This window comes from Dermochelys coriacea, chromosome 2, assembly GCF_009764565.3.
Source record: "Dermochelys coriacea isolate rDerCor1 chromosome 2, rDerCor1.pri.v4, whole genome shotgun sequence".
NCBI lineage: Eukaryota > Metazoa > Chordata > Testudines > Dermochelyidae > Dermochelys > Dermochelys coriacea.
This window is the reverse complement of record NC_050069.1, coordinates 221,963,860-221,991,171: the sequence shown is the minus strand read 5'-3', so window position 1 is coordinate 221,991,171 and position 27,312 is coordinate 221,963,860. Positions and strand designations below refer to the sequence as shown.

The 27,312-nt window shown below is 44.7% G+C and overlaps 2 protein-coding genes and 1 long non-coding RNA gene across 3 annotated transcripts in view; 1 reads left to right on the top strand and 2 right to left on the bottom strand.

Annotated features, from left to right (window-relative positions):
- LOC122458999 overlaps positions 1 to 16,739 on the bottom strand; it is a 32,713-nt gene extending 15,974 nt beyond the window's left edge. The window contains exons 1-2 of the long non-coding RNA XR_006279401.1: positions 16,436 to 16,739; positions 14,411 to 14,890 (exon numbers count right to left, since the gene is read on the bottom strand). This is a non-coding gene — a long non-coding RNA (uncharacterized LOC122458999). The remainder of the gene's footprint in view (positions 1 to 14,410; positions 14,891 to 16,435) is intronic.
- On the top strand, positions 9,070 to 13,714 carry DLX6 (distal-less homeobox 6). Its single transcript, XM_038393517.2, has 3 exons — positions 9,070 to 9,578; positions 10,715 to 10,908; positions 12,628 to 13,714. Exons 1-3 carry the CDS (start codon positions 9,227 to 9,229, stop codon positions 12,877 to 12,879), a joined length of 798 nt encoding a protein of 265 aa, XP_038249445.1. The 5' UTR covers positions 9,070 to 9,226; the 3' UTR covers positions 12,880 to 13,714.
- Positions 16,740 to 21,332: 4,593 nt separating the features above from the next.
- On the bottom strand, positions 21,333 to 26,565 carry DLX5 (distal-less homeobox 5). Its single transcript, XM_038391162.2, has 3 exons — positions 25,970 to 26,565; positions 24,031 to 24,215; positions 21,333 to 22,949 (listed from the first exon to the last, which is right to left on the bottom strand). Exons 1-3 carry the CDS (start codon positions 26,463 to 26,465, stop codon positions 22,620 to 22,622), a joined length of 1,011 nt encoding a protein of 336 aa, XP_038247090.2. The 5' UTR covers positions 26,466 to 26,565; the 3' UTR covers positions 21,333 to 22,619.
- Positions 26,566 to 27,312: the final 747 nt, after the last annotated feature.

Sequence of the window (27,312 nt, the reverse complement as noted above, 5' to 3'; positions counted from 1 at the left end):
CTTGTGTTTCCAGGCCTCGGAGAAGGCGATATACTATCAGTAAAACAATATGAATTCTGTCCTGAATCCTGAATGTGAATGAGGTTATGTGGTGATATGACTTCGCTTTTAACTGTACTTCTCGGAGTATGGCTTTAATTAAATGTCTTCCGGCTCTGAGAGATTACATGTTATGCAAAATATATCCTAGCATGAAATTTACTTCCACGATACAAAATTAGGTTACTTATGGTTTCGTTAAAAAAAAAAAAACCCAAAGGTTTCTACTTCTTCTGAGCTTTTTTGTTTTATTTCACAGGGAGTGGAAATATTCCAATGTGAGAGAAAGAAGGGGAGCGGATCTTTAAGGAGGGAGAGGGGGATCCAACATTTTTAAAGGCGCTTTGTAACAAAACCTGCCAGGGGCAGAGTGGAGGAGGCCTGGTTTCTCAAATGCAGACAATTCACAAAGCAGGCACGTTAATCCAGATCTGATATGTTTCAGATCCATCTGTCAGAATCCTTGGATACCTCCCTCCTTTCGTGCTACAGATACCTGGCCTATCCCTACCCCCTTCTCTTCGTCCCTTTCTTATTGCATTTGTTCAGTGCACGATGCTCTTTGTCGTGGGGTGATGATTCAGGGGGCCATCCAGGTTGGGAAAGGTGACGATCTCCACTCACAGAAAATGAAATCTCAGTGTTGTATGTGAGAGCAATTAATCAGGCAGGCGAACTCAATACTCCAGTGAAAGCGAATTAGTGACGTTGTCAGGATCTTTTTTGCACCAGGTGATCAGACCATGAGGAATCTGGGGAAGACGGTTGCTAAAGAGGGTGCTACTTTTTTTTTAAGTCCCAGACACTGGTTTCTGCTTAGATTTTTCTCCAGAGAGTTTTTAGATAATGAATCCCTCTGGGATACCTGTTCCAGTTTTATTTTAAGCTTTGTTTTTTACTCTCTACCGAGATCCTGAAAAAGAAGCAACAATATCGAAAGGAAAAATAGGAACAGCTCATTGCAATCTCTTCCAGATAATGAGGACGGCCTGAAGAAAAAGTAAAACCACGATGTTTACCTCCCTTAATATTAAATAAACCTCAATAACGGGATTGACTTTTTTCAGTGTTTACTACATTGCCATTCAGTGGTGGGTAAATGCATCCCTAAAGGTAGAGTAAATAATTGCACTGATCCCAACAAGGGAAATGTGTAGGCATTTGAAGCGCACTAAAAATAAACTGGGGCGAAACAATGAAAAGAGGACCTCGCGATAATTTGCTGCAATTAAAGCGTCTGCTTTCACTTGCCAAGGAGCTGGCGATTTTGCAAACGGTGCTGAAGTGACATACTAATCGTGAATGCTACTAGAAGACCTATGTTTTTAAGAGACACGTTCAGCTGAGCGTCTAAAACATTGACGAAAGAGCTGCAACTCGATCAGAGGAAGGTATAAGAATTCTTGAAACCCTGAGCGCTGAGTTTGGTTTGGGGGTAGACTGGCTGGTACCGCAGAAGAAATTGTAGCCTGTGGCTGACTTAAAAGGGCCTAGAGTTTATATTAGGTTCTGAGCTTTTCCAAGTCGGGCACTTCGGAGTTTGAAAGTTTGAAGTGTGTTTTTCAGAAGGGTTCTTTCTTTCTTTCTATATAATAAAACATTTATTTCAGCACCACCAGAGCACTAGGGGGGCGTGCCAAATAAAAAAGCTTTGGAGACATCTTGACAGAGATCTTGAAATATTACTCTTAATTTTTGGAAGGTTTTCAAAAAAAAAAAAAAGGAGGGGAGAGGAGCAGGGTAGGGAAAAAAAGAACCACAAGTTTCTCTTGTCTGTCACCCAGCTGCTAATAGAGAGAGGGCACCGATCATTTACACTCGGGGGAGCATTCAATCTGAAATCGTTTCGAGATAGACTGGGGAATTTTCCCTCATGAATCTGGGGACAGACGTACGTGTGTGTGTCTGAGAGAGAGAAAACTGAACACGATCAGTCGTGTTGGTGTGTTTTGCTCAATACTCGTATCATTGCTGTTTGCCTGGCAGGTATATATTTCCCCCTCACTGCCAAAGCCACCATGCTTAGCTCCCTGCTCAAAGCATTCTCTGGGTCCCGCACCGATCATGTTCCCCAGCCAAGTCGACCCCTGGATCTGGTACCTTGGGAGAAGACAGAAAAGTGCTAGGCAATAACATTATCTCCCATCCCCTGACAAATGCGAAGAGCCTCGCAGAAATAGTCCTTAAACCTAATTCAATTGTAAAGCGGATTTTGACTATTAAAAAAAAAAAACCCCGCTGCAGAGCAACACATTGAATTAATCTGGCTGTAAGGTTTTAATTACAGCGCAGGCTTCGCTACAAATCTATACAAGAGACAGTGGCTGGCTCTCTGCGGATCTTTCCCTTCTGAGTTCTATTATTTTGACCCACGTTACAATACAGAAAGCTGCGTGTGTGATCCATCTGCAGGCTCGGAGGGTTTTTTTCCCCCCCTTGCCACTTCCTTCACACTAGCGGTAAGGAAAGCCATCGACGCCTGCCTGTCTGTTATGATGCTAGTGGGTTGAAATCCAGAAAAACCTCCACGCCGCTCTTACTCTTGGACTGGCAGCGTTTAACTCCCCAGCTTCTCCTTAAAATAGCTTGCTTTCAGATTGAGGAGGTGACCTCTTTTTGTGGGATCCTTTGCTTCCCACTCAGTTGCTATTAAGGCGATGGCAATATGACATCCTGGCAGAAGAGACCAGTAATGTGTTTTAGGGTAAACAGGCGTATGAGCCTGAAAAGAGAAATGTGATCAGCAGATGTAGGGAGAGAAATTTTGTTTAGCCTTTCTCTGCTCTCTGGGAGCAATAAATAATGAAGGCAAAGTGGTGCTGCCAAGGAAGGACGGTTTTAATCAGGCATATTTTTGCTTATTTGTTGTGGAATCGTCATTCCCGGGCAGTTAACGCTTGTGAACAATGTCAAAAGTAAAGTATGTAGGAAACATTCCTCCCATGTGAACCAGTCGCCTTCAGACTGGGCTGTAAATTTAGAATTTATGCATATGCGTAGTCCGTGTATTTAGTTAGTCGAGAATTTACTGTCAATAAAGGCAATACACGATTAACGATAGATAGATATATAGATTAGATAGATAGAGCAGGGTTTATTTTAAGATATCTTTACCGGGTTATCACCAGGAGCAGTATTTTCCTCTCTCTCTCTCTCTCTCTCTCTCTCTCTCTCTCTCTCACACACACACACACACACACACACACACACACACACACACACACACACACACACACACACACACACACACACACACACACACACACACACACACACACACACGCTTTTTCCACGGCTTAAAATAAATAACCTCCCTTTTTAAGTTCTTTTCACTATATCACCAACAGGTCCATAAAGAAATCATACAATATTACCGGCCTTTTCCCCCTCAGAAACTAAGTAACTAGATGCATTGTTCTGATAACTAGAAAATACACATGATAATAGCACTATAAAATTCGTTCCTATCTGACTTTTCCAGAAAATCTTGGGTAAATAATTCCCTAGCTCAAAATGTGTCCATGTTTGTATGTGTTGATGGGATTTACCGGCTCGCGTGTTGGCCTATGGGGGGGTGGAGGGTGCGCCGATGTCCAAAATGGGTACAAAACTGCTTTGAGCCATTTTTCAATAATACGGTCTAAAATGATCATTCAGCTAGCGCCTGTATTTACATGCTTAGGAGTTTAAACTAATTAAAGACTCGATTTCAAAACAACAAACAAACAAACAAACAAAAAGCTTCTGGATTTTAGGTCCCTGATATAGTAGAGAATAAATCTCAGAAATCCATCCCTATATTGTCAGAATACGCCTTAGTGTAAAGAAAAAGAATAAGAAATACAAATGTGGTGTTTTGTTTTTCTTTGGTGTTGTTGAATGAATGAATGAAACAGAAGCTGCTCGGAGGCATTTAGGAAGACTCTGGCTGATTATATAACTCCGTATTATACCCTAAAAATAGATTCCTGTTTCCTGTTGTTGTCAATTCCTTCAACCGGTTGTGTCCGTTGTGTTACATGTAGCTTTTGTGGGCAAAGAAACATGACTTTATAGACGTAAAAATAAAATAAAATAGGAGAGAGAGAAGTGGCTTTGTTAATATTGCATGCTTTACATTTTCGTTTAAAAACTATAAATAGATGTATACATGATATATTCATACATGCATATGCAGATGAGGATAGTGTGTGTGTTTGCATATGTGTAAGAATGAATGTACATCATCCATTCCTCTCCAATTAATTATTTTCTATTTCTTAAGGCCTAAATTCCATGGTGGAGTTTTCTAGATAGCATTGAGTTATTTTTCCATCTAGCTGCCAGTACCGCTCTGAAAACAACAACAACCCATCTCTCTTTAAAATGCCAACTTGCCAGGCATTTAACTTAATGTTTCAAATACAGTGGCATCACACATGCCTAATGCATTTTATATCTATAATATGAAAGTCATTGTGTTTCGGTAAAGCTGCAATGAAATCAACGTTGGCCTATTATTGACTAGAGGCCGGTTAAACCTCTGAAATGGTTGTAGTTTGGGGTTTGTGGCCGTGAATAAACATTTGCTGGAACTGGTCTTTATACCCTTGCTTCGGGAGCTCGAATTTGTCAGTCAAAAGAAATGTACACAAACCAAACAATTAGAAGAAAGATCATTAATGATTAACTGCTGCTTTTCATTTTGGGGAAATATTTGTTAAGGGATGATGATATTTAAAAGTGGCTCTTTAGCTTTTGTCTAAATCCCAGAGAACCCAGTTGGTGTCTACTGAAAAAAAAAAATCGAAATCTTGAACAGTTCTACCAGGGACTGAAATGTACGAGGAGCTTTTCTAGTGAGGCTAGACCCTCTCACAACCCATCAAAACTAACTTTGCAAACCTCAGTCCCGAGAGTGTCTAGAAAGGAGAGCAAAATTGTCTTTGCTTCAGGTGTGGGAGCAAGGGATTTCTTTCTCTGTGCGGATTCACGATTTGCTTATTGATTTTTGATATCTTTTCAAACACTTGAAGTCCATACTAGAAAGAAATGAAGGCTTTTTCCATACCATCTGATTTTTTAGTGACCAGGTAAATTAATACCGAGTTATTTCTGTGAATTCAAAGGCTATTTATACAGGTCTAATTTCTTTAGAATCAACCTGGTAACTGAGCCCAACTTGGCAACCAACCCCTTCTCTGCTTTACTAGAGCTTCATACAATACATTGAAGGGCACACACACCTAGATGATAAATAGATACATTCTCGGTTCAAGACTCTTGTTTGAGACAGAAATTAGTGTGAGAGCCCTTTTCAGAAATTTCTTTCTTTCTTCCCACCCCTCAAAAAGCTTAGGCCTCAAATCCTGCCTTTCCGTATGAGAAGAAATATCAGCTACACCTGCCTCCTCTCCCCCCCCCCACACCCAGAAAGGTTTCGGCATCCAATCTTCTCCAAATTGCCTTCCGCCCCCCCCCCCCTTTAGAATAATAGAGGTCCCTTCCCGGGCAGGCATCGCCCTCCCTTCTCTGCGGGGGAGAGGACACCCTGAAGCAGTGGGAGCCGCAGGGACAATGGGGCGAGAGAGGAGCAGCCTAGCTCCTGCCGGCGATGAAACCAGAGTTCAGGAAAGAAAAGACACAAACACACACCCCTTTTGTGCGACATTACAACAACCCCCCCTCAGCACTCTCCACTCCCTAAAGGTGTGATCCCCCCGAACTCGAGGATAACAAGAAAACAATCAATATTTACAACCACCATCGCTCCTTTTAGTCAAGAGTTATTAACATCAGCCAATCAACCCTGAAAAGCGCTCGCTCCATACTGACACATTTGCCTAATTAAATTTGGTGAAATTACCAGTATACGGCTTGATGTATTCAACCCTCCTATAGAAAATGCCAGTCCTTACTCTGTAAATTGCTCAAGGGACATCTTAATCTATATCTAGATATACACCTTGAGAATGTGTGTGTGTGTGTGTGTGTGTGTGTGTGTACACACCGTGAGCAATAATAAATCACTAATAAATAAAAGTATATATACTTTATACTTTTATTGTTATTTATACTCCTGTATTCTTTTATTATTCTAACGTGAAAGTCTACACACACACACACACACACACACACACATTCCCCTATGTGTTCTACATACAGGTGCACACCCGTCACTTAGCCCAAGATTTGAGATGAAACACAGCTATACCCCTAGGTTGCCTATCGATGAAGCAGTTACTTTAGGCTATTCCTGCCTCTTGTTTGTTTGTTTGTTTTGCTTATTTGTTTCAGGACTAGGATGTCTAGTTCCTTCTTAAGCGTGACATGTAGATTTTACTAAAAAAATATGTAAAGCGTTCCACCTTTCGCAGGCTCTAATCCAGAGCTATACAGTATGCAGCCAGAGTCCTTCCAAAACAAGGTGCTGAAGAATGCATTCTTAGCCCGTTGTCTGACATCTTTTGTAATGCATGCTTTTGCTGTTGCCGAAAAGCGTGGAGAAAATGGTAGTATGCGCACCTGCAGAAAAACGCCTTCGTGATGTTAACAACAAGCTGGAGGGTATAAAGCAATAAAACTGCCAAATGTACCTGTTCCTATTGAGTACATTACCTACACCCTATGACTCAAGAGTCCCAATAGCCACTGGAGGCTGGAGCACGAATGTTATAGTCCGCTCTTTCCCTTGTCTTCCCCTCTCTCTGTATTACTATGAGCATTTTTATTCATTGTAGATTTGTAAACGCGTGGATCGGATTACCCTTTCGCGTGTTAACGCAGAATTCCTGTTAACAGAGGAGAGCAAAAGCGAGACACTTACAATTGCATTCAGAGTTACTGAACCGACTCCAGAGGCTCAAGAAGTTGAACACCGATGGTGGGGGGGGGGAATAAAACATCCCGGCCTCCTTAAAAAAAAAGACACCCCCCCAACCCCAAATGATCAGATTGCACCATAAACGTCGAGAGATTAGGGGCTATGCACCGGGGGGAAAAATATCTTAAACCCATCGACTGCATGTACGGTGCAATATGCAAATGGTGAGATCACGTTCTACCACTTCCACCTCTTTCCTAGGGCTAATAACCGTGCTGAGAAGCAAAGCAACGGTTTGTTTGTTTGTTTGTTTGTTTTTTAAATCCCTCTTGATGTTTCCAAAAGCGATGCGTTTTTAAATATTCTGCAAAGGTTCGAAACAAATCCCCTGGAAATGTCGCTCTCAGAGATAGTGTCAGGACATGTACTTCGTTTTTGATACGTTTCTGGGCTTAGTCCTGAAAGTTGTTTTGCAAATTGCAGCTGCTGGTGGTTTTCAAAGCCCGAAGATTGATCCCATTTCCCAATCTACAGAACTTTCAGCTTTCTCTAGGTTTAACCAATTGCACGTCTCCTTTCTTTCTCTACCTGGGTCCTCTTCGGTAGGGTCTGGCTCTGGAGTTCATGCTTTCTCTAGCTGGACGCGAGGAGATTTAAACAGGGGAAGCAAAAAAAAAGGATAGATCCACAACAGTGCTGGTTAAAACTAAATGTCTTTCCCCAGTCCATCTTTGGAAGAGAAGTGGTAATACCACCTGGATGTTCAGATATAAATCCCCTAGCAAATAATAAATGGATTAATAATAACAAGGTATGAAGTTCTTTTTATAGAAAAAAAGGAGAGAATTGAAACTAAATGCGGCAGTTAGACAACCATTTTGATAAGAGGATAATTGAGGCGACACTGGTGTATAATTAGAGGATAATTTATGCTATATCCACTTTTATTCCACCTCCCAAAATAAACCCAGTCCATAATCATTACAGGCAAATTGTTCTGAATTTTATAGCAGCAATTTGAACAAAGTACTGCAGTTAATCATGGGAGATTTTTGTGTATTCCTGATTAGACGTCTAATTGCCTCCTTCCAGAAAGTAAAAATAACTGTAAAACGTCTCTATTTTTATCATTAACAATGTTGACAATAAAATAAAATCAACTGGAATTGTAATCTAAAGACAAATTTAAGAGGAAGGCACTTTTTCTTGGATAGTTTATATTGTAATCAAGATTTGCCAAACCACTAACCGCATGTATCATTTGCATATATTTGAAAGTATTACAGTAGCTTCTGTTTTCAATAGGAAAAAATGCACTACTGTCACATCTCCAACGATTCGCTGCTGCAGTGAGCAGGCTGCTGCTCTTCCTAAAATATAGAAAATATTGTCTTGATCAATAAGGAGCCAGTCCCAGGAGGAACAGGGGGCTGGAGCAGGCCCTTGGGTTCTGTTTTTGCACTTTTAAATTTTCCTTGTCACTCGTGTTTACTGCATGTTTTGAAGTAGAGGAAAGGGAAACCTAAGGCGCATTTAAAGTCTGGGCTGCATAGATGGACTGAAATACCTTTAGTAGGTTAGTAGTTGGGTTACACTTGGCTGCCTGCTACATTGGCTCGACAATGCACACGACGCGAGCAAAAAATGCCCCCCGTGACTGCAGCGTACACGCCTTTTGTCTCATCTGTGGCTCGGAGGAAGCGAGCGGCGAGGAAGCCTGCGTTTGCCGAGGCTGGGGGCTGCTGGCGGGCGGGGAGCGGCAGGGGAAGGCGCGCGCGCGCGCGCCCGCCCGCCGCCTCGCCGCGCTCTAGGCGGCATTGGGAGCTGCCGAAAGTGGGCTCAGCTCAAGCTCGCACCGACGCCAGTCGCAGCCTCCGGGAGGGTGACGTCAGGGGTTGACTGACCAATGGGGAGGCACTGCCCTTTGGAGACAAACCGTTCGACTTGTGGCGTCTCTGCCTCAAGTCGAGAAGCAGACGCTCAACTTTACCAGCATCCACCTTCGCCAATCTCCGCTTCAAACTCCGCCAGCCAAAAAAACCAAACAAAAAAAAAACAAACCAACCCCCCCACAACAACAACAACAAAAAACCACGCCCCCCCCCCCCCCCCAGCCACCACCCGGGGGGGGGAATGGAGGGGAAGAGGAGAGGGAAAAAATCACAGGACTAGCCCCCCCCCCCCTTACACACCCCTCCCCTCACCCCTCCCTCCGGGAACAAGGCCCCTCTCGCTCCTGCTCTTCCCCCCCCCCGCTCCAAAAAAAAAAAAAAAAGCCACCTCACTAATTCCCAGCGCAGGATAATAGGCTCTAAGGTGGCTGGGGAGAGAGCGAGCGCGCGGGGGGCGAGCCGGAGGGATCCGCTCTCTCACTCCCAAACTTTGATGATGACCATGACTACGATGGCTGACGGGCTGGAAGCGCAGGACTCCTCCAAATCCGCCTTCATGGAGTTCGGGCAGCAGCCGCCGCCGCCGCCGCCGCCGCCCCACTCCCAGCAGAGCTCGCCGGCCATGGCAGGCGCCCACTACCCGCTGCACTGCCTGCACTCGGCGGCCGGCTCGCACCCGCACCACCAGCACCACCACCACGGCTCGCCCTACCCCGCCAGCGGCAACTCCTACAGCCACCGCTCGCTGGCCGCCTATCCCTACGTGAGCCACTCGCAGCACAGCCCTTACCTCCAGTCCTACCACGCCAGCGGCGCGGCCGGCCAGACGCGGGCGGACGATGCAGGTGAGCGCGGCCGCTTTCTTCTCGCGTTCGGCTCCTGCCTCCGGCCGGGCTCCGCGGCCCCCGCCGCCAGCCTGCGGGGGGCCGGCTCCCGTGCCGGCCCCGGAGCAGCCGGGGCTCGCGTCTTTGCACCAGCCGCTGCTTTCCCTTCGCTTCGCCCTGGGGCTGTGCAGCGGTGTGCACGGCATGCGACTGCAGGAGCCGGCTTATGCATTGCGGACGGTCCCCGTAGCTATGCGTGTCTGTGCGGACATCCCGGGCTGGGTGGCTTTCAGGGGGCACATCTGGTCGTGGGGCTAGGAAGCCCGGGGCGGCTATTTCCCAGGGCGATATCAACAGCCCTGCCTTGCTTTGCTGCGATCTCTCCATCCCGAGAGCGCTCTTTGGAGGTGGGTTTGGACTGGTGAGGTGTGGGTGTGTTTGTTTGTTTGTGTTGCCCATTAATATACTCCGAGCGCTGGCCTACTGCTCATCTAAATTTAACGTGAAACTGGCCGTTCGCATTTCACCAAGCGCCCTGCTTCTGCAGCAGCCTCTTTACGGCTGGGGAGCAATGCTATAGGTTGCAGTGATCCCATCCTCAGCTAAGGGATACAAGACAATGTTTGTTGCTCCTTTGTGACACTCGGCAAGGGGATCTGCATAAGGCAAATGACTATTAACACCTGATGAGTGCAAGTTTCAAGATGAGTTTGTTGTGCTTCCTTCCCCCCGAAGTTAGCAGATTATTTTTATGTACTGATCTCGGAAGAAGAAAAAAAGCATTGTTAAAACTGCGACTGGTGATTCACTGACCACCAAACTGGCGACATGAAGTCAATTAGCCGTGTAAATGGCCAGGCAGCTAGCAATCCATTCATTAAACAAATACTGTGTTTTTGCAAGTAAAACAAGCCATCCAGCACGCAGGCACGGCTTCTTTATGTCCGTTGATTCGCACTATTCTAAAAAGAGGTATTCCGGTGTGATGCCTTTAAGCACCCATACTATGCCAGTGGGACTGAAACAGCAATGGGATTATTGCATGCGGGCTGTTGGGGGGTGGGGGTGGTGGTGGAAGAGCAACAAAATGCCCAAGTTAAACAGTCAAGGAGAGTTCTCTGCGGTGGTGACATTTCAAATGTGTTGCTTGCTTGCAGATCAGCAAAAAACAACAGTGATTGAAAATGGTGAAATCAGATTCAATGGAAAAGGAAAGAAGATACGGAAGCCTCGAACCATTTATTCGAGTTTACAACTTCAGGCTTTAAATCATCGCTTTCAGCAGACTCAGTACCTGGCACTTCCAGAGAGAGCTGAACTGGCAGCTTCCTTAGGACTTACTCAGACACAGGTAAATTATGGGAAACCCAAATCATTGCAATCCTGGTCAGACAATACAAGGCCAGCCAAAGAAAGATCTTCACTCGCAAGTACTTGATAGTAGAAAAGGTAACACACATGCTACTGTGCCAAATGTGATGTGAGTTATCTTATTACACAATACAGAGTAACTGGCTTACTACTGAAATAACTGACTGAATCTGCACTTTCCCTTGCCGACTAGTTATCCAATTTTACCCTTTGATGGCACAACTAGAAAAAATAAATGGCTCAAAATAATTACTGCACCAACATGAAATTGTTCAGTTGTGACAAGAGAATAAAACAAAGGCAAGAAAACCTTAGGCCTGAGGCAGAGGTAAAAATAAAAAGTCAGATCGTGGCAACCTATAGAGACAGAGAAAGCAAGAGCGCATTAGAAAATACCTGTAAAATCAATAGTTAATTCATCCTGGATGACTAACTCAAATGCAGTGGTTACCCTTGGGCAAAATGTACAAAAGGTGATAATAGATCTGCAGATCAAAGACAACCGTGTACAAAATTATAGCAAGTTAAGCCATAGTTAAGTGTGGTTGGTGGAGCTGTCCTAGCTTGGCTAATTTAAGCTTGAAAGACACATGGTGGCCTTACAGACTTCACAAGCAGGGGTTAGTAAAAAAGCAAATGGATAAATGCTATCAATTCATTGAAATCATATTTATGTGCATTTATTACTTTAATAAATAATGTATATATTTTATAATTGCAATTGGCAACAGTAGCTTACCTGGGCAATTGAGTGGATATGAATTTTGAAAATATGTTTGCTTATTGTACAAATGGCATTTGTTCTGACACACACAAGATGTGGGCTTGATCCTGAAAATCTACAGACAAACGAGTAGTCCCACTGAGATAGTAGCCTTGCATAAAGACAAGGGTTGCAGGATCAAAAGTTTGAATCTTTAAATTACACCCATATACCTTTTGAACATGGAGGGCCCGATCCTGCAGACCCTATGCAAGGAAAACTCAATTTAGGGGAGTTTTACTTGTCTAGAGAGGGCAGGATGCGACCCAAGATGATTTATATCAGTTGCTCTTTCTGAAAAGGCAATTTCCATGCAAAATTAGTTTTAAAATGAAGATAAAGCACTTGTTCTAGTCAGCCCCTTCCCCAAGGATATAAACAAGGACAGCTTGGTGGTACAAATTGTCTGATTCAGGTTTTACTTTTAAGATGCCCTTTGACTATTACTGTGTCTCCTAGCATAGGGTGATAGGCTTCCCTCTGTTTGACCAGTTTCTCCAACTGATCAAACGACCTCCAAAATACTGAATGAGGAATATGACATGTATGTTTACATGTGTGTATTTGTGTATGTGTATATGTATATGTCTGTGCGTGTAAGTACTTAACTGTACAAACATAGGTAGGTGAGAGAGTGAGAAATTAAAACAGAATAAATTCTACTGTGCACTACTTGTGGTCTGGACAAGAAAATGACACTCAATTTTAAAACCTACATCTCGATTCCCAGCGTCACTATTCTTGTTATTAACAATAGGCTAGTTCCAATGCTGGCGTGTTTAACCCCCTAAAAATGCCAGCTTGACCCCACATCTCCATCCCTACCATTTGGAAACTCAGGACCCTCTATATTTCAAAAATAACCCCCTTCGGGTGCTTCCTGCTGTCAGCTAGGTGCTCCTCAGCGGCCTAATCTCTTCTGCCCTTTGATTATAGGTGAAGATCTGGTTTCAGAACAAACGCTCCAAGTTTAAGAAGCTGCTAAAGCAGGGCAACAATCCTCATGAGAGCGACCCTCTGCCAGGCTCCGCGGCCCTGTCCCCGCGGTCTCCAGCTCTGCCTCCAGTCTGGGACGTTTCAGCTTCTGCCAAGGGAGTCAGTATGCCTCCCAACAGCTACATGCCTGGTTATTCTCACTGGTATTCCTCTCCACATCAAGACACAATGCAGAGACCACAGATGATGTGAATTGTCCAAGAGAAATAATCAATCAAGAAGCCCTAGTCTCGACATGGCAAGGAGTCCGCTGTCTTGCCAACGGTGCCAATTTAACAGGCTCTGTGTGAACTTGTATGTGTGGCAAGGAGACAAGGTGGGGCTTTTGTTTTGTTTTGTTTTGCTTTTTTCTTTTTAGTAACCTCAGTGATTGATCTTGAACAGAAAGAGACTTTTTTTTCCCCATGCTGGCGCACATAAGACACTTCTCTTTAGGATATTTTAATTTGGACTCGAAGGAACCAGCCTCGTCGCTTTGGAGTATACTGTCAAAGCAAACTTTTTACAGACTTTTTCCCACCAGAAGAACCTGAGTATACCCGGCAACGTTTTTACTTGTTTAATGAGCTAAAGATATTACATGATGAAAGGGAGGCTATTCAAGCTCCTGTATTTGTATTCATCAAACCCAGACTGGAGGGGAGGGGGCGCGAAAGTGCTTGAAAAGGAAAATATACTGTACGATTAAAACATTACCACGAAGCAAAAACTGCATGCTTTATCAAAATGGAATGGACAGCAACCAAGAAGAAACCACTGTCTCTCCCTCAGATCTCTCCCCCCAACTTCCCCCTCCCAAAGTCCCCTGAAATCTAAGGAAAAAGGCAAAGGAGGAACCCACCAAAACAACCATCCTATGGCTTTGAAAGGTTCAGTACTTGATTGGTGGTATTCTCACCAATTCACTAAGCTATAGAGACGTTTATATTGAGCAACCTTTTCTGTATATATTGCTGAATTTTAGTTGTAAATATACTTTGTATGTTTTTGTCTTCTTTCATATATAGAGTAAAAGCCACAAAACGTCCCTGTGTCCTGTATTTCTCTCTATATTATAAAGAACACCCGCTCTAGATAGCTAGCTAGATATTCACACATTTTGTGACATAGAGAGCAATATATCTAACAACAAACCCTTGAAAATATTTTTCTTAAAAAGAATAAGCCTGAGACAATATATATGTAACTATTGCAAAGAGAATCGTGGATGTTTCTAATCGCCCGGTCATTTCTTAGCCTATGTTACTTCGGTAATTCCAATATTTGAAAAAACATTATGGTGACATTTAATCTGAGGTTTATCTCAAAGTAAAATTCACTGCTTTGCATTACTTCCTACACAAGTAGGGCGTGGGGGTGGGAGAGAGAGAGAAAGAGCTGCCCTCCTTTTGATTAACAGACAGACAATTAAAGCTGTGCACTATTTTGAAAAGCGTGAAAGGTGCATAGGTATACAATGCACTGACCAGGGCGAATTATATCTTTATTATATTGTATAAAGCACAGAAATAATGAAAATGAAAGTCCTTTCGTCACACAAGCCCCATACTGCGAGAATTAATGGCTAGAGACCTGGGCATCCTTCAAATTATGAACCTTGAAACCACTGAGCCATTTATCAGAAGTCAATAGAGATACTCAGAGTGCTCCATATAATGACAGCTACATACAGTCGTGCAAAAGGACAGTCACTATAATTAGACACAAAGCAAAGACTACTTACCAATATACGAGTTCCTTTTTTTTTGTTGAGCAACTTCCACGCTCAGTCAGTCTTCAGAATGGTTTAAAACCGATCAGTCTTGTCATTTTCTACCACTCGCATTGTTACATTAAGAAAAATGTTTTCTTTTCTTCCCCCCCCTTCCCACTGTGAAACTTTGGGTTCAGAGCTCCCCAGGATCAATTCTGAACAAAGCCTCCAGCTGCAGTGCCATCCAATTTGAAGCAGACATTGGGGACAATTTAAGGTTTTTATCCACAAGAAGGTTTTTTTCCATTCTCTTAAATGCAGCCATAATTAGAGTAATTTTTCATGTAGCCCGCTGATTACAGCGTTTTTACCGTCAAAGATAATTACCTGTAATTTTCTTCCACTTTTAATACTAAAAAGCCATCTTTATTTAGATTCAGGAACAGAAAAGGCGAAACAAAAGAGGGAAATTATTCTGTTATTCATACACAAATTGCAGAGACGTAGGACCTAAAATTGAAAATTAACCAAAATTATAATGCTGAAAAGAATGGAAGAGGCTTCAGAAGTACAGCTGGTAGTGGGTCTCACTGAATTATTCAAATTACGTGAGAGAGAAAGCTACCATACATTTAAACCAACCGTATTTTTTCTTTTTTAGACAATCCAGTGCATATCTACCTAGTCTCTGTTTATGCAGGTTAATCCTAAACCAGTTGAAACATTGCAAATGTATGTTAGATCTATCTATCTCTTCACTCACCCATACTATCTCCCAAGAGGACCATTTCTATCAAAGATACAGCAGTTGTCCCTTAATTGCGTGGGCTAATACTTAACCCTTTCCTAGCCACTGACTTAATCGGTGTGAGTGATCCATAAATATGATGAATCAGAAGAGCTCTACTCGTGTATTTTGGAGTAGATGTTGCTGCTGTACTGTAAAATACATGTGCACGCTCTGTCAATAGCCATTGCGTTGTGGAGTACTGCATAGAAAAATGTGATACAATTTTTCTTGTACTTTATGAATATTTCAAGGATAGACTTTTTTTTTTTTTTAAAAAAAGCAATGAACCCAATACAGACATGTAGGATGACACAAGCAGGCCTTTCCAAGAGTAATATGGTGAGCAAATGATAGCAAAGACAGTGTCATCTAACATTATATAGCTGCCACCAAAAGAGAGTTTCATGAAACAGCGTCATCTATAGATAGAATTGGAACAAGTCTCTGAGTATTCTTTCCTTGCGGCTTCCTACAATTTTGGTTTCACGGAACTGTTGTTCAGCAGCACGTTTGTATAATATTCGGTAAGCAATACATTTTTCTTCTAAAACTTTGGGGTGCATTAAAGTTTGGACCCTCAAGAAATAAAATGACGGCTCCCTTCACAGCCCACCCCTTCTCAGATAAAAGGGGAGAGCTTTGAATCAAGCCTTTGGCGAAGCGTAGTTTACATGTGCCTCTTTGCAGATGGAACGGTGCTTGCCTGATCAGAAACTCTACCGCCTTTGCAGTAACAGTAAGCAAAACTTCGGAGTGAAATTGCAAGGTTAAAACGACAGCCTGCCTCTCAAAATGTACGGTGTATTTATGACAATGAATACGAGGTACACGAGTACAAAATACATGGCAGCAGGGAAAGATCTGAATGAATATATCGTGCGCTCTTTGACTAGCAGTTCAAAAAAATGGACTCACGATTTACACTCAGAGTTATTGCGGTATAGCGATCAGCCTTCTTCCAACGCATCTAAATAGAAAACAAGTCCACTCTGAACGTCTATCGAGCCGACTAGCAAACCTATCTAGAGAAAGAGAATTTCCTATAGGTCCCCAGCTTCTGGAGCGAAAGCTATTGTCACTGAACGTGAACCAACCCAAATCCTATCGACTATGTAGAAATACTAATAAAAAGGACAGATTTCTGAATCAATGAAACAGCGGTCGAATAGGATGACAGAAATTACAAAAGCCGCAAAAGTAACCACGGAAGTGTGAAAAGATAAAGATGAACTGTGCGTTGAAGTATACAAAAAATAAAAACTTACCCCCAGTGAAAATCTGTTAAGCAATGATCAGGGTCTAGAAATCTATACTGAACAGAAGCAGTCTCAGGGCAGAAGCTCTTTCTCTATATTCTTGGTTGAGTGAGCACATCCAGGTGTGAAATTGTTTGCACACCCCAGCACCTCTTATATTGCCAGCAAAATTAGCTGTTATTACTGTCACTGTTTAGTGATGGTTAGCTTGATAAAAAAAAAACTGCTGTAATCAAGACCTGGCGCATCTTTGCAAATTACAGATAATTGTAAACGTCCAGATTATGATAATAGCATCCTAATCCAGCCTGCAATATAATTATTACAGAGTGTTACATCTGAAACTGTCCAGTAGGGCTAATTCAGCCATTATTTAGACCCTATTTTTGCACTGCAAATGGGTTGCTGAGTTGAAAATGTAGGATTGTTATTTTACGGGGCACTCAATGAGTAATGGTATAGGAAGAGAAAAATACAAAAGTGAAATGTGAACAGTAGCGATCAAATCAAACACTGAAGGACAAAAGACTGTTTGATTCATACAGAATAGGAAGAGCGGGAATTAAGAAAATAGCAAATCAGTGGTCTGTAGTGTTACGTGTCCAAATCTCAGATAGTGTGAGTTTGTTGTGCATTCAGGGGCTGATACTTCTGCTAGCTGCTGTCTGAAATCATTCTTTTTCTCAGCTCATCTTGTCCCAGGCAGTATTTCCCTAGGTTTTTTTTAAACACTCCTATGGTTCCTCCCATCCCCAAAAGAAAGCAAATTTGTCAGTGGAGTGATTGCTTTCTCTCAGATGATTTAACCATCTGCACCTCACTTTTCTAGGAACAGAACCATTTTCTTTCTAATAATAGTAATAATAGTAATAATAATAATAATAATAAGATCCAAATTGAATTTGCATCCTATCTGGCCATCGTGGAAAAAGCACTCGAGTATGGAGCCAATAGGCCTAATTCCCTTTCGCGTTCACTCAGTGGAGAAGTCATCAGGAGTCCTACAGGAAATTAGCAGAGAATGCCTTAATGGTAATTAATTAAACAAAGGAATCTGACTAACACGGCTGCCTAACAGCTAGTCAGGTTGACTCATTGGGCTATTGGCTTTAGACTCAGGATTAGTTTATATTAACCCCGGATGTGAAGCAAACCATCCTGCTTCGTTTTTAATGGTCCAAATCATCGAAGTGCTTTTGTTTGCTTGCTTGTTTTTGCTTGTTTTACTGTATTAATGTTAAGCCTTTTTAAACAAGTCGATCCAGGAGATATATGTTGGGTTAATCACTGTAGGTTAATGGTAGCAAACGGGATATTTTCTTGCCTTTAGTGTTGGTCCCACTCAGTATTAAACCTGGAAAGGAATTCGAACTGTTCTATAGGTAAATTCCTATAGTTCCTACAGAGTCCATTGTCCTGGGCTCCTTGTAGGGTGGAATTGATCAATTCAGTGTGGATTTATGATCTTTACGGACTAAATTCGTTCTTGGGAATGTTAATAATGTTACTGTTAATGAGTATTAATAATATGCGATTTGTATGCGCCTGTTCCTCATGGAAATCAATAAGAATAGCGTGAAGAAAGGAAAAGGGAGGATAAAGGGATAATACAAGTCGAAGCCTACACAACACATTATATGGTACATGTAAAGGGGACCGTAAGGATTTCCTGGAATCTGACAATTAGCGCCAGATCTTCAGCTGGTGTACAGCAGCCATGAAGTCAATGATACTACTTCGATTTACACTAGTTGAGGATTTGGCCCTTCAAATGAATTTGTATTAGAAAAGGCTTCCTTATCGCTATTGCAAACGCATCGACTGAAGTCTTATGCACATAACAGGCTTTTCTGAACGGCAGAAAACAATGAAATCCTATAAAGTGCAGCCCATATTTCAGGTTGCAGTTCCCTGTGCTCAGAATTTAATCTGGTGGCTGGCAGTGCACAGCTGAACCTAAACTGAGATTCCTCATCCGAATGAAATGAAAACTCTATGGTGTCTTGAGAAGGTATTTTTCTTTGGTTAAAGGTAGCAATGTGTGGTTTTTTACGGGTTTGTATATTTCTTGCATGAGGATGTGGATCAGGCCCAATAAGGTATGTATTTTTGGCAGATAAAATACTGCTTATTCCCATGAATCACATGTAAACAGAGGCACCGCAGAACAAAGAACAGAAATATCTAATTGCTGTCACACAGGATCTCCCTTACAAAAAAAGAGGCTCCATGTAAATTACCCAATTTCTATCTCCAAGGTTCTTGTCTGACCTAAAAACAGGTTATTACATTACTGCAGACATCACTCCAATGACTAAAAGCAAGGAGGGGTGTGTGTGTGTTTAATTTAACTGAAGCAATATATATATGTTCTGTAATCCACAACTAAACACCCTAAAGACTGTCAGTCGCAAAATTGCGTGGTAGAAATATTTAATAAATAACACATGTGTGAAGCCCGTTTCTGATATATTCCTACATCCGTGCTGCCAGATCTGAAATGTGTAACGTCTGGAGGCCTGAGTGCCTATACAAAGGAATAGTTGCAGCTCGGGATAATTTATTGGGGAGCCCTAGAGAAGTGAAAGCGAGAAAAATGCCTGCCTGAGCTGGCTGGGGTTTGTGTGGTGACAGGTTGGCGTGTGTATGTGTGCTCGGAAGGAAACTTGGACATTTCTCAGGGGTGAAGCACTCTCCATCCGGAGGAAGTGCCCAGGAGATATTTCGGCGAGTGACCAGGAGTCAGGAGTGGACGGTTTGTCTGTAATAAGGGAGCCCAGCGGGGACACGGAATTAGGGGAGCCCAGCAGAGAGGCTCCTGGACGATTTATCCGACATCTGTTACTGTGATATCCGGAGCGATCGGGTGCCAAGGAGGACGCTGCAGGGCAGAGGCGAAGCGGGGACTTTGTGTGTGTCGCGGCGGCAGGGTGTGTTTGTGTGTGTGTGTGTGTGTGTGTGTGCACTTTCCGGGGGCGAGCATGGTGGAGCTGCGTGGGGGTAAACTCCTGTGTGGGTGCACTGTCAGGAGTGGGGTGTGTGTGTGTGTGTGTGTGTGTGTGTGAGGCCCTGCGGCTCAGCCCTGGAGCCGCTCGGCACCCACAGGAATGCGGCTCCTCTCGGCTCCCCAGGTTGCCCCAACTCCACATGGCCGCCAGGAAAAAAGAAAAAAAAAGAAAGGCAGCAACTCGCCGAGTACAGACTGAACGTCAGACAAAGGCCAGTTCATCTGGTCTCTTACCCAGAGAGGGCTGGAGAGAGCCCAGAGCTGGACGGGGACCGGCTGTTGTGATGGAGAGGGGAACACAGGGATGGGGAGAAGGGTCCTAAAATCTATCCCGTCCCATGCAGGTCCAAGCAGCATTAGCTAGATATTGATGTGCGCGCATCTGATCTGATGATGGCTTTCACACAGCAACTCCGGCAAGGGTGTGTACACAGCTACCTATTTCAGGGATGGACATATACACTTGTATATACTGGGGGATTTATACCTAGCCTCTCTCCAGGCCTAGTCTTCTTGACATACCTGGCCTCAGAGCTCCGGGGCATTACACCATCGCAGATCTGCCCAGCACCACGGGCAGCGTGTTTGTGGGAGGAGGATATGGGGGGGGGAGCATCATCAGAAGCAATTAAATCCTGGAGTGGGATTGACGCTGAATCCAAACATCTACGGGCAGAACCAGGAGCCGTTGCTTTTAATATCAGGCTAAACAATCCCAGACCCAAAGCTTCAAGGTCAAGGCTGACCATAAAATGCCCTTCTCTTTCTGCCTCTCCCCCACCCACCAAAGTGGCTGGGATCAAAAATCCGAAAGAAAGAAAGAAAGAAAGAAAGAAAGAAAGAAAGAAAGAAAGAAAGAAAGAAAGAAAGAAAGAAAGAAAGAAAGAAAGAAAGAAAGAAACGGGGAAACTCTGGAAAATATATTTTCACTTTTTATGTCCTAACCTTGAAAACAAAAGGACAGAGAATCACAAAAAGGGGGAACGTCCATAGCAGGTTCAAAAGCTGTTTTGAGAATAACGCTTGCCTAGAGCAGCGCCAGGACGAGCACAGAACAAGAAAGAAAGCACACGCTTTTCTTTTAATGAAGAGGAAATTAGCAGGAGATAAAAGTTGCGTTTTTTCAGCCTCTTCAGAGTGATGGAAATTCCCTAAACCCTTACAGTAACAATCAGCAGGCAATACTCAACAAACAACCGAAGCGCACCGGAACAATGCGTAAAATGGAGCAGGTTGCCCCGTAAGCAGCGAGTTAAAAAAAATGAATGGATGAATGAAAGAAAAAGAGTAAATGTTTACAGATAACCAACCTCCCTCCCCAGCTAAGGAACACGTATGAAGTCCTTGCATGCTGCATGTGTCTGTGGGTCCGCGTGTGTCTGCACGAACCTCCCTCCTACACGCACACACACACACACACACCTTCCCAACGTCCAAGAAGAAGTTCTAAAGAACAGACTAATCCATTGTACTAAAAGTCAATTGCTCTCCCCCCCCCACGCCCACCCCCAACCTGCTACAAAACAGCAAGCCTTGGCTTCTTTCTTTGGAAGGAAAAAAAAAAAGGACGGCGGTCAAGAATGGAGGGAGAAAAGAAGGAGGGGGCCGGGGAAGAAGGGACTAGAGACAGGTAACTGTGCCCGAGGGTACAAAGCGTGTCTTTTCAGGTCTTGTCTCTGAGCCCTGGAACAGCTCTTACTGAGCTCCTCAGCTGACAGGATACCATTTTTAATGTTCTAACCCAGGGGAAAAGAAAAAAAACCCAGCCCCTTGTCACATTGATCGCTGCAGTTTTCCCGCATTGCAATCAATTTCACATACATTTTCCTATTTCTAGCCCGGGTTTTAATAGCAATCGCTCAGTTCTGCCCCAGAGCTGGCCAACTCTTGGCCCTGCAGAACACTGTGCAGCCCTGGGAAAGCAGCTGCTCTATTTGCACAGTGGACGTCTGCCTGTCCGCTCTTTTATTTTAAGGGGGAAATTCTTCCAGGTGAAAATAAATAGTAATAAAGGGCGCTGAGATGGTTTTATTCTGCAGAAGAGGAGGCCGACAGCAAAGCACACATTTTGAAGTCACGTCCAGCTCACACAATACAATCACTGATGCCCCCGACTGGAATCAGTCCGGTGTATTGTGGGAAAGCCATTTCTCCTGCCCCATTATCAGCTCTCCAACCTCTTATCTGAAAATTGTCCCCGTTAATTGCAGTAAGACTTTAAATATGAAGAAGATAACGATCGCTCGGAGGTCTGGGCTTTTCCATGAACAGAGTTAAAAAGGTTCCTCCAACATCCCTTATTCACAGGGTACCGCTGGCCTCTACCCGACGCACGCTTTTTAATAGGCACAAGGGGAGTTTTGCCCTCATGTTATCCTTTGGTCGCATTTAGAAGCCTCCTTTGAAGGAAATGTAATTTGTATAATTACCCTAGCGCACACAGCGACTGACGAGTGCGCAGCTCTCAAGGCTAATTGCTCTCGGCCCAGGATTCAGAGGGGCTTTACTGGGAGATTTCTCTTTCCCAGTGTTAAAATTTGTACGTTTCTTTTAATTGTAAATAAGGTTGGGTAAAGTGCAAATTGTCTTTGAAAAGCCCATTCTCCAGATGAAAGCTGCCCTAGTTGGCAGCTCTAGATTTACAAGGGGGTGGGGGGGCTACACGGGCCATAGCCTGTAAACTTTTACAATCCATAGTGCTTCCAATGAGGTTGCGCCTTTAAGCAAGGAGTCGTTATCTGCACAAGGATCGGGCCCTAAAAATCTATCTCGCCAACAAACAAGAAAAGCAAACGAAGCTGTTCTGTTTTCTCCTTGCAATGGAAGAAGGGATATTTTGGAAACGTCTCTTGTGGTCGAAATAATTTTATTTATTCAGAATATACAGTTTAATCCCTCTATCTACACTTATTTACAGGGTTAAAATAACATTGGGAAAAAAAAGTCTCTGGAAAAGTTGAGGTCATAGATTTCAAGGCACCATTGATAGTGTCCACAGCTGAGCAAAAATTGTCCGTCTGTAAAAAAAGGGTCTCCTTTGAAATGCAATAAGTTACATGCACAAGCGTTACACATTTAATCTTTTTTGTTTGTTTGTTTTGTTTCCCTTTAAAACTCCCCCACAGGCATTCCTTTCGTTATGATTCCTTAACAGTAAAACATAGGAGTCCAAGGGAAAAAAACAGTCTAATAAATTGTCCCAGAGGCTAGCGCTAACGGGTGCTGTAGGGAGCCGTGGGGCTGGAGGTGGGAATTGAGGGAGTTAGCACTGGAATACCAGGAGGTGGAGGTTTCTAAGTAGCTGGATGCAGGGGATAGGTTGGAGTTTGGAGCATGAGGATGAGGATGATGATGGCTGAGGGATCTGGAAGAGCCCTGAGGTTCCCAAACCGCAGGTGACTGTGGAGAGTTGCACGCCATGGGGTCGCTGGAGCTGGGACTGTGCTCCGGAGGCATTTCCCCGTTTTTCATAATCTTCTTGATCTTGGATCTTTTATTCTGAAACCAAATTTTCACCTGAGAGGAGGGGAAATCAAGATGATTAATACCAGCGTAACGGAAACGATCTGAGGCAACAGGCTAAGGGTCTGTCTTCAGTCAAGGAGGGGAGAGAAGCGAGTTAAATCTTTCCCAACACCAGCTGGTCAGTTACCCAGCGCAATCTACTATCGAGTGTGGTATTTACAACGACCGTGCCGGGCCCGATCTTGCGGGCCAACTTAAGTCTCCAGGCTCGAGGGTTGCAAGATCGGGTCCGGTCGGGAGATATTCTGCCCCTGCGCTACCCCTCCCTTGTCTGCGGAAGGCAGTGCCTTGCCGCAATTATCTTGCGAAATCCACCGCCGTCTCTTTCTGAAGTATTTTGTTTATGGGAGGGTAATAGAAGCCCATAAAAACATTTCAAAGGAAGCGGGTGGGGGGGGGAGTGAAGGCAAACGAGAGAACCGCATCTGATTCAGATACGTCTTTTGCAATCTCTGCGCTCTCTGGCAAACTGAGCCGGCTCTGCACCGCCACCAGGATTATTTTTGTTCCCGTGCCTTTCCGGAGACAGACTGTAAACACCACCAACAACCGCGCCAGTCTCGCCCCAGAGAAGCAGGCCGGGTGGGCGGTTGGCCAGCACATCGATCTATCGCTTTCTGTGCCATGAATTCAACCCGGAAGGTAACAGTGACAGGTTATGTTTGTAACGGGCAACGTTGGAGATAGGTGCCCATGGAGTTGTTCTCTGCATATGGATCCGAAAGCCTTCAAGCAGACTATGAGAGTGCGAGAGACCCCATCACATCCCCCCGCTCCCCTTTTTACGCAGAGCCCGGCTCCTGTGTGTGTACGCCAGCGAGCTCCTAAGCCTTTCAATATAGAGCTGTATGTAACAGACAAATCAGGAATCAAAAATCAACCAGCACAACAAGGAAACAAAACCCACCCCGCCCGTTTCAAGAACAGCAGGCCTCTCTCGCGCGTTTTAATGCATAGGATCCGGCTACTGTTTCTATCCCTCACCAGTGGTATCGGCTCTCCTCTCAGGGGGGTGAGAAAGACCGTCTTAATACCGACAAGGAAAACGCAATAGGTCCCAAGGCTGCATTACCTGTGTCTGTGTCAGTCCCAAAGAAGCAGCCAGTTCAGCTCTTTCTGGCAGGGCTAGGTACTGAGTTTTCTGAAACCTCCTCTGTAAGGCAGCCAGCTGGAAGCTAGAGTAAATAGTCCTGGGTTTGCGAACTTTCTTTGGTTTGCCATTCACCATTCGCACCTCGGGCTCTGCCACCTCTTTTTCTAAACAATCCAAAATAGACCAGGTTAGAGCTTCCCGGAAAAATCAAGTCCCCAGTGGAGAAAAAGAGCAAAGATCCAGCCCACTCGCCCAGCCACTGCAGCCGCCAGCTCTGCAAACACAAACCGCGCGGGGTAAGGGCTATTTAAAGCCACTGGTGGAATAGAGGTGAAGAAATGAGCAGGGGGTAAATGGAGTAATCTCCCACCTAACCACTTTCCGTTCACTCTTTGTGAAATGTATTGGGGGAGAGCTCTCGGGGACGGCAGATCAGTTCCTTCCAGCCTACAAGTCGTTCAGGGTTGTTGTTGGTTTTAAACCTCTGAAGTCCCATTGTGAAGGAGCCCAGTTATGGGGGGGGGGGGGTGTGTGCACTGGGCAGTATATTTCATCCCTCCATTCCCCCCTCGGGCGAGTGGCAGCCACTGAATTGCAGGCTGCAATGTCTCGAATTCCAACCCGCAGAGCCCAGACGGCCAGGCTGGGAAGACGCGATACTGAGGTCTACACAGTTCAAAGGCCCACAAGAAAACTGGCCTCCTTCAGCTCGACAGAAAGTGGCCGGCTCCGGCTCAGACAGAGGGCCGATTATAGTTATAATCATCTCGCTGCTGATCTGCAAAGGGCGCGCAGATGCGTCTGGTTTCTTTTACAAATAGCCTTAATGCGCCAGTGGCCTTTATTTTCCCTTTGATTTGATGAGCAAGAGCAAACGACAGGGAAAAAACGTGAAAGCAAATATCTGTGAGTATAATGACGTAAGAGGTTGGCGGGAGAGAATTGCAGAGGCTGCAATCCATTGGGACTGCTACTGGCAAAGTCTGGTTTGCGATCCAATCTGTTTCACAAAGGGGTGGGGGCAGGGGAAAGATAAGGTACCCCAGTATATCCGTCTGCTCCTGAGTGTGCATCTTGACCTGTGTAAGAAGAGCCCCAGAGAAGCAGATTCGCTCGCGGGCGGATGGTTTTCATTCCGCACACGAACGGGAGGCTAAATACGAGCAGGATTAAACACGAGCTGCTGGGACCAGATCAGATCGGACCAGAAACTTTTCCAAAAGCTAGATCTCTCCCTTCCCCACCCGAGCCTGCCCTCCCCCAGCCATTGACCGAGCCGTGAACACCACAATGTCCTCACGAGATTCATCTCGAAGCAGGCTCCGATCGGCTAAAGCAGAACATTGCAAACTGCTCGAGCAGTCAGACATTTCAATGTTTTGGGGGTAGAATTCCGGCCAGATCCGCACCCTTCCCTTCCCAGGGATTTTCCCAGCCGCGGGGGCCGGGAGGGGTGGGAGAAGCAAACTTCAGAGTTTCGCTTTCCACGATTGCAAGAAGCCGGCGTTTGAGACAAGCTCCGACATTCTTTCTCTTTCTTTACTTAGATTTCTCTGGAGGCAGCCCCAGAGGCCCTGGGCAATTTACAAACATTTGCTTTGCTAATGGATGGCTGCTTCTGAGAGGAGTTTTCAGATCATGCAGATTAATTCCGTGGCTTTATTCCCACCCCATTTAAGGATCGCTAACTGCGCAAGATACATATTAAAACGCCATGAAGCCAGGCACCCAGACCTATCCGAGGAAGGATCCATCCCAGCAACCCTCTCGGGGAATCATTCTGCTCTGGTGGTTTGGGTTCCCAGCAGCCACTACTCCCACAGACTGTTTCTCATAGCGTCAATTTCCTCCCCCTCCGCACCAGCAAGATGTCCCCCCATTAATCCAGGCCACCTCCGCCCCCTTCCCCAACTCTCACCTGGCTGGTTTGAAGAACTCTGTGCCCGGTTGTAAGCCCCGCTGTACTGGTGGTAAGGACTCGCGTAGCCGTAGTCTGCATAGGCTTTGGCAGGATAGTTCCCAGCAGGTCCATTCATGCCGTGGTACTGGTACTGGTACGGATTGAGCGCTTTGCCGTAGGAAGCCGAGGTAGGCGAGCAATAGCCGTGCGGGGCTCCCCCCGTTGGACTATAATAGTCAGAATCCGTAGCCGAGGACTCGGGTAAAGTTGGAGATTCCTGAGACGGATGGTGCATGGCTGCAGACGTCTGGAAAGGAGCCTGGAAATCGCTGGATCTGATATTGGGGACCCTTCTGTCAAATACTCCTGTCATAGCTTGGAGACGGCTGTTTGCTGGGGCTGGCTGCTGGGACTGCTCAGGGCTAAGCAGACATGTCTGGGGGAGGAGGCTGGGAGTCTTTGAGTCTCTGTGTCTGTCTCTGTCTCTGGCAGACTGCTGGCTGGGGCGCAGCATAGGCTTGGTTAAATCCTTAATTGCGCTCTTACGCACAGCAGGGTGGATCGGGTTCCATTGGCCAGAGCAATCAGGAGCAGCGACACCCTAACTCGTCCAACTAGTTTTGCACAACAAAGCTTTGCTGGGGAGGGGGGGGGGAGAGAAAGTCCATTTCAAGCTCTTTTAAAGTGAATAACAACAGCAATGCACAAGGCATAACATCGGTATCAGAAGATTCTCTGCTCCCCAGTCAGCTGGAGAGAGATGTGCAAATATTATAGACACCACGCTTGGTGAAAGATCGTCACCATTACTGCTCAATACATACACGGAGCTAAATTCATCCCTGGTGCAAATCCACGCACTGCCGTGGATTCAGACCAGGGATACATTTGGCCCAATACCGCCGTACTGTCTATTGCTGCGAGATCAATAACGAAGGGAAGTCCAGAAAGAAAAGTGCAGTGTGGTGGCTTCTTCAGTATTTGTAACTAACGTAGCGGACATTTCTGATTTAAATTCTGAATTCTGATTTGGTGGGAAACAAATGAGTAACTTTCTCATGCCGGGGCTCTTCCTCCCCTCAGAGACATGCTGCAGAGCTTCTGTTAAATACAACGAATGAATGTAAAATAGATCTAGTCCAATCACTGCATGCAATAAAGACCTCATCCCGGGGTATCAGTTTTCCAGCCGACCTCCCCATTGCTATCAACAAGGGGTTGTAGGAGACTTGAGCACGGGATAGGGTCTAGTAAGTTTCTCTGTTACGTGGGTTCCATCGCTGTGGAACGCGCCATTGGAATAAGTTTCAGAGTAGCAGCCGTGTTAGTCTGTATTCGCAAAAAGAATAAGTGTGTCACAC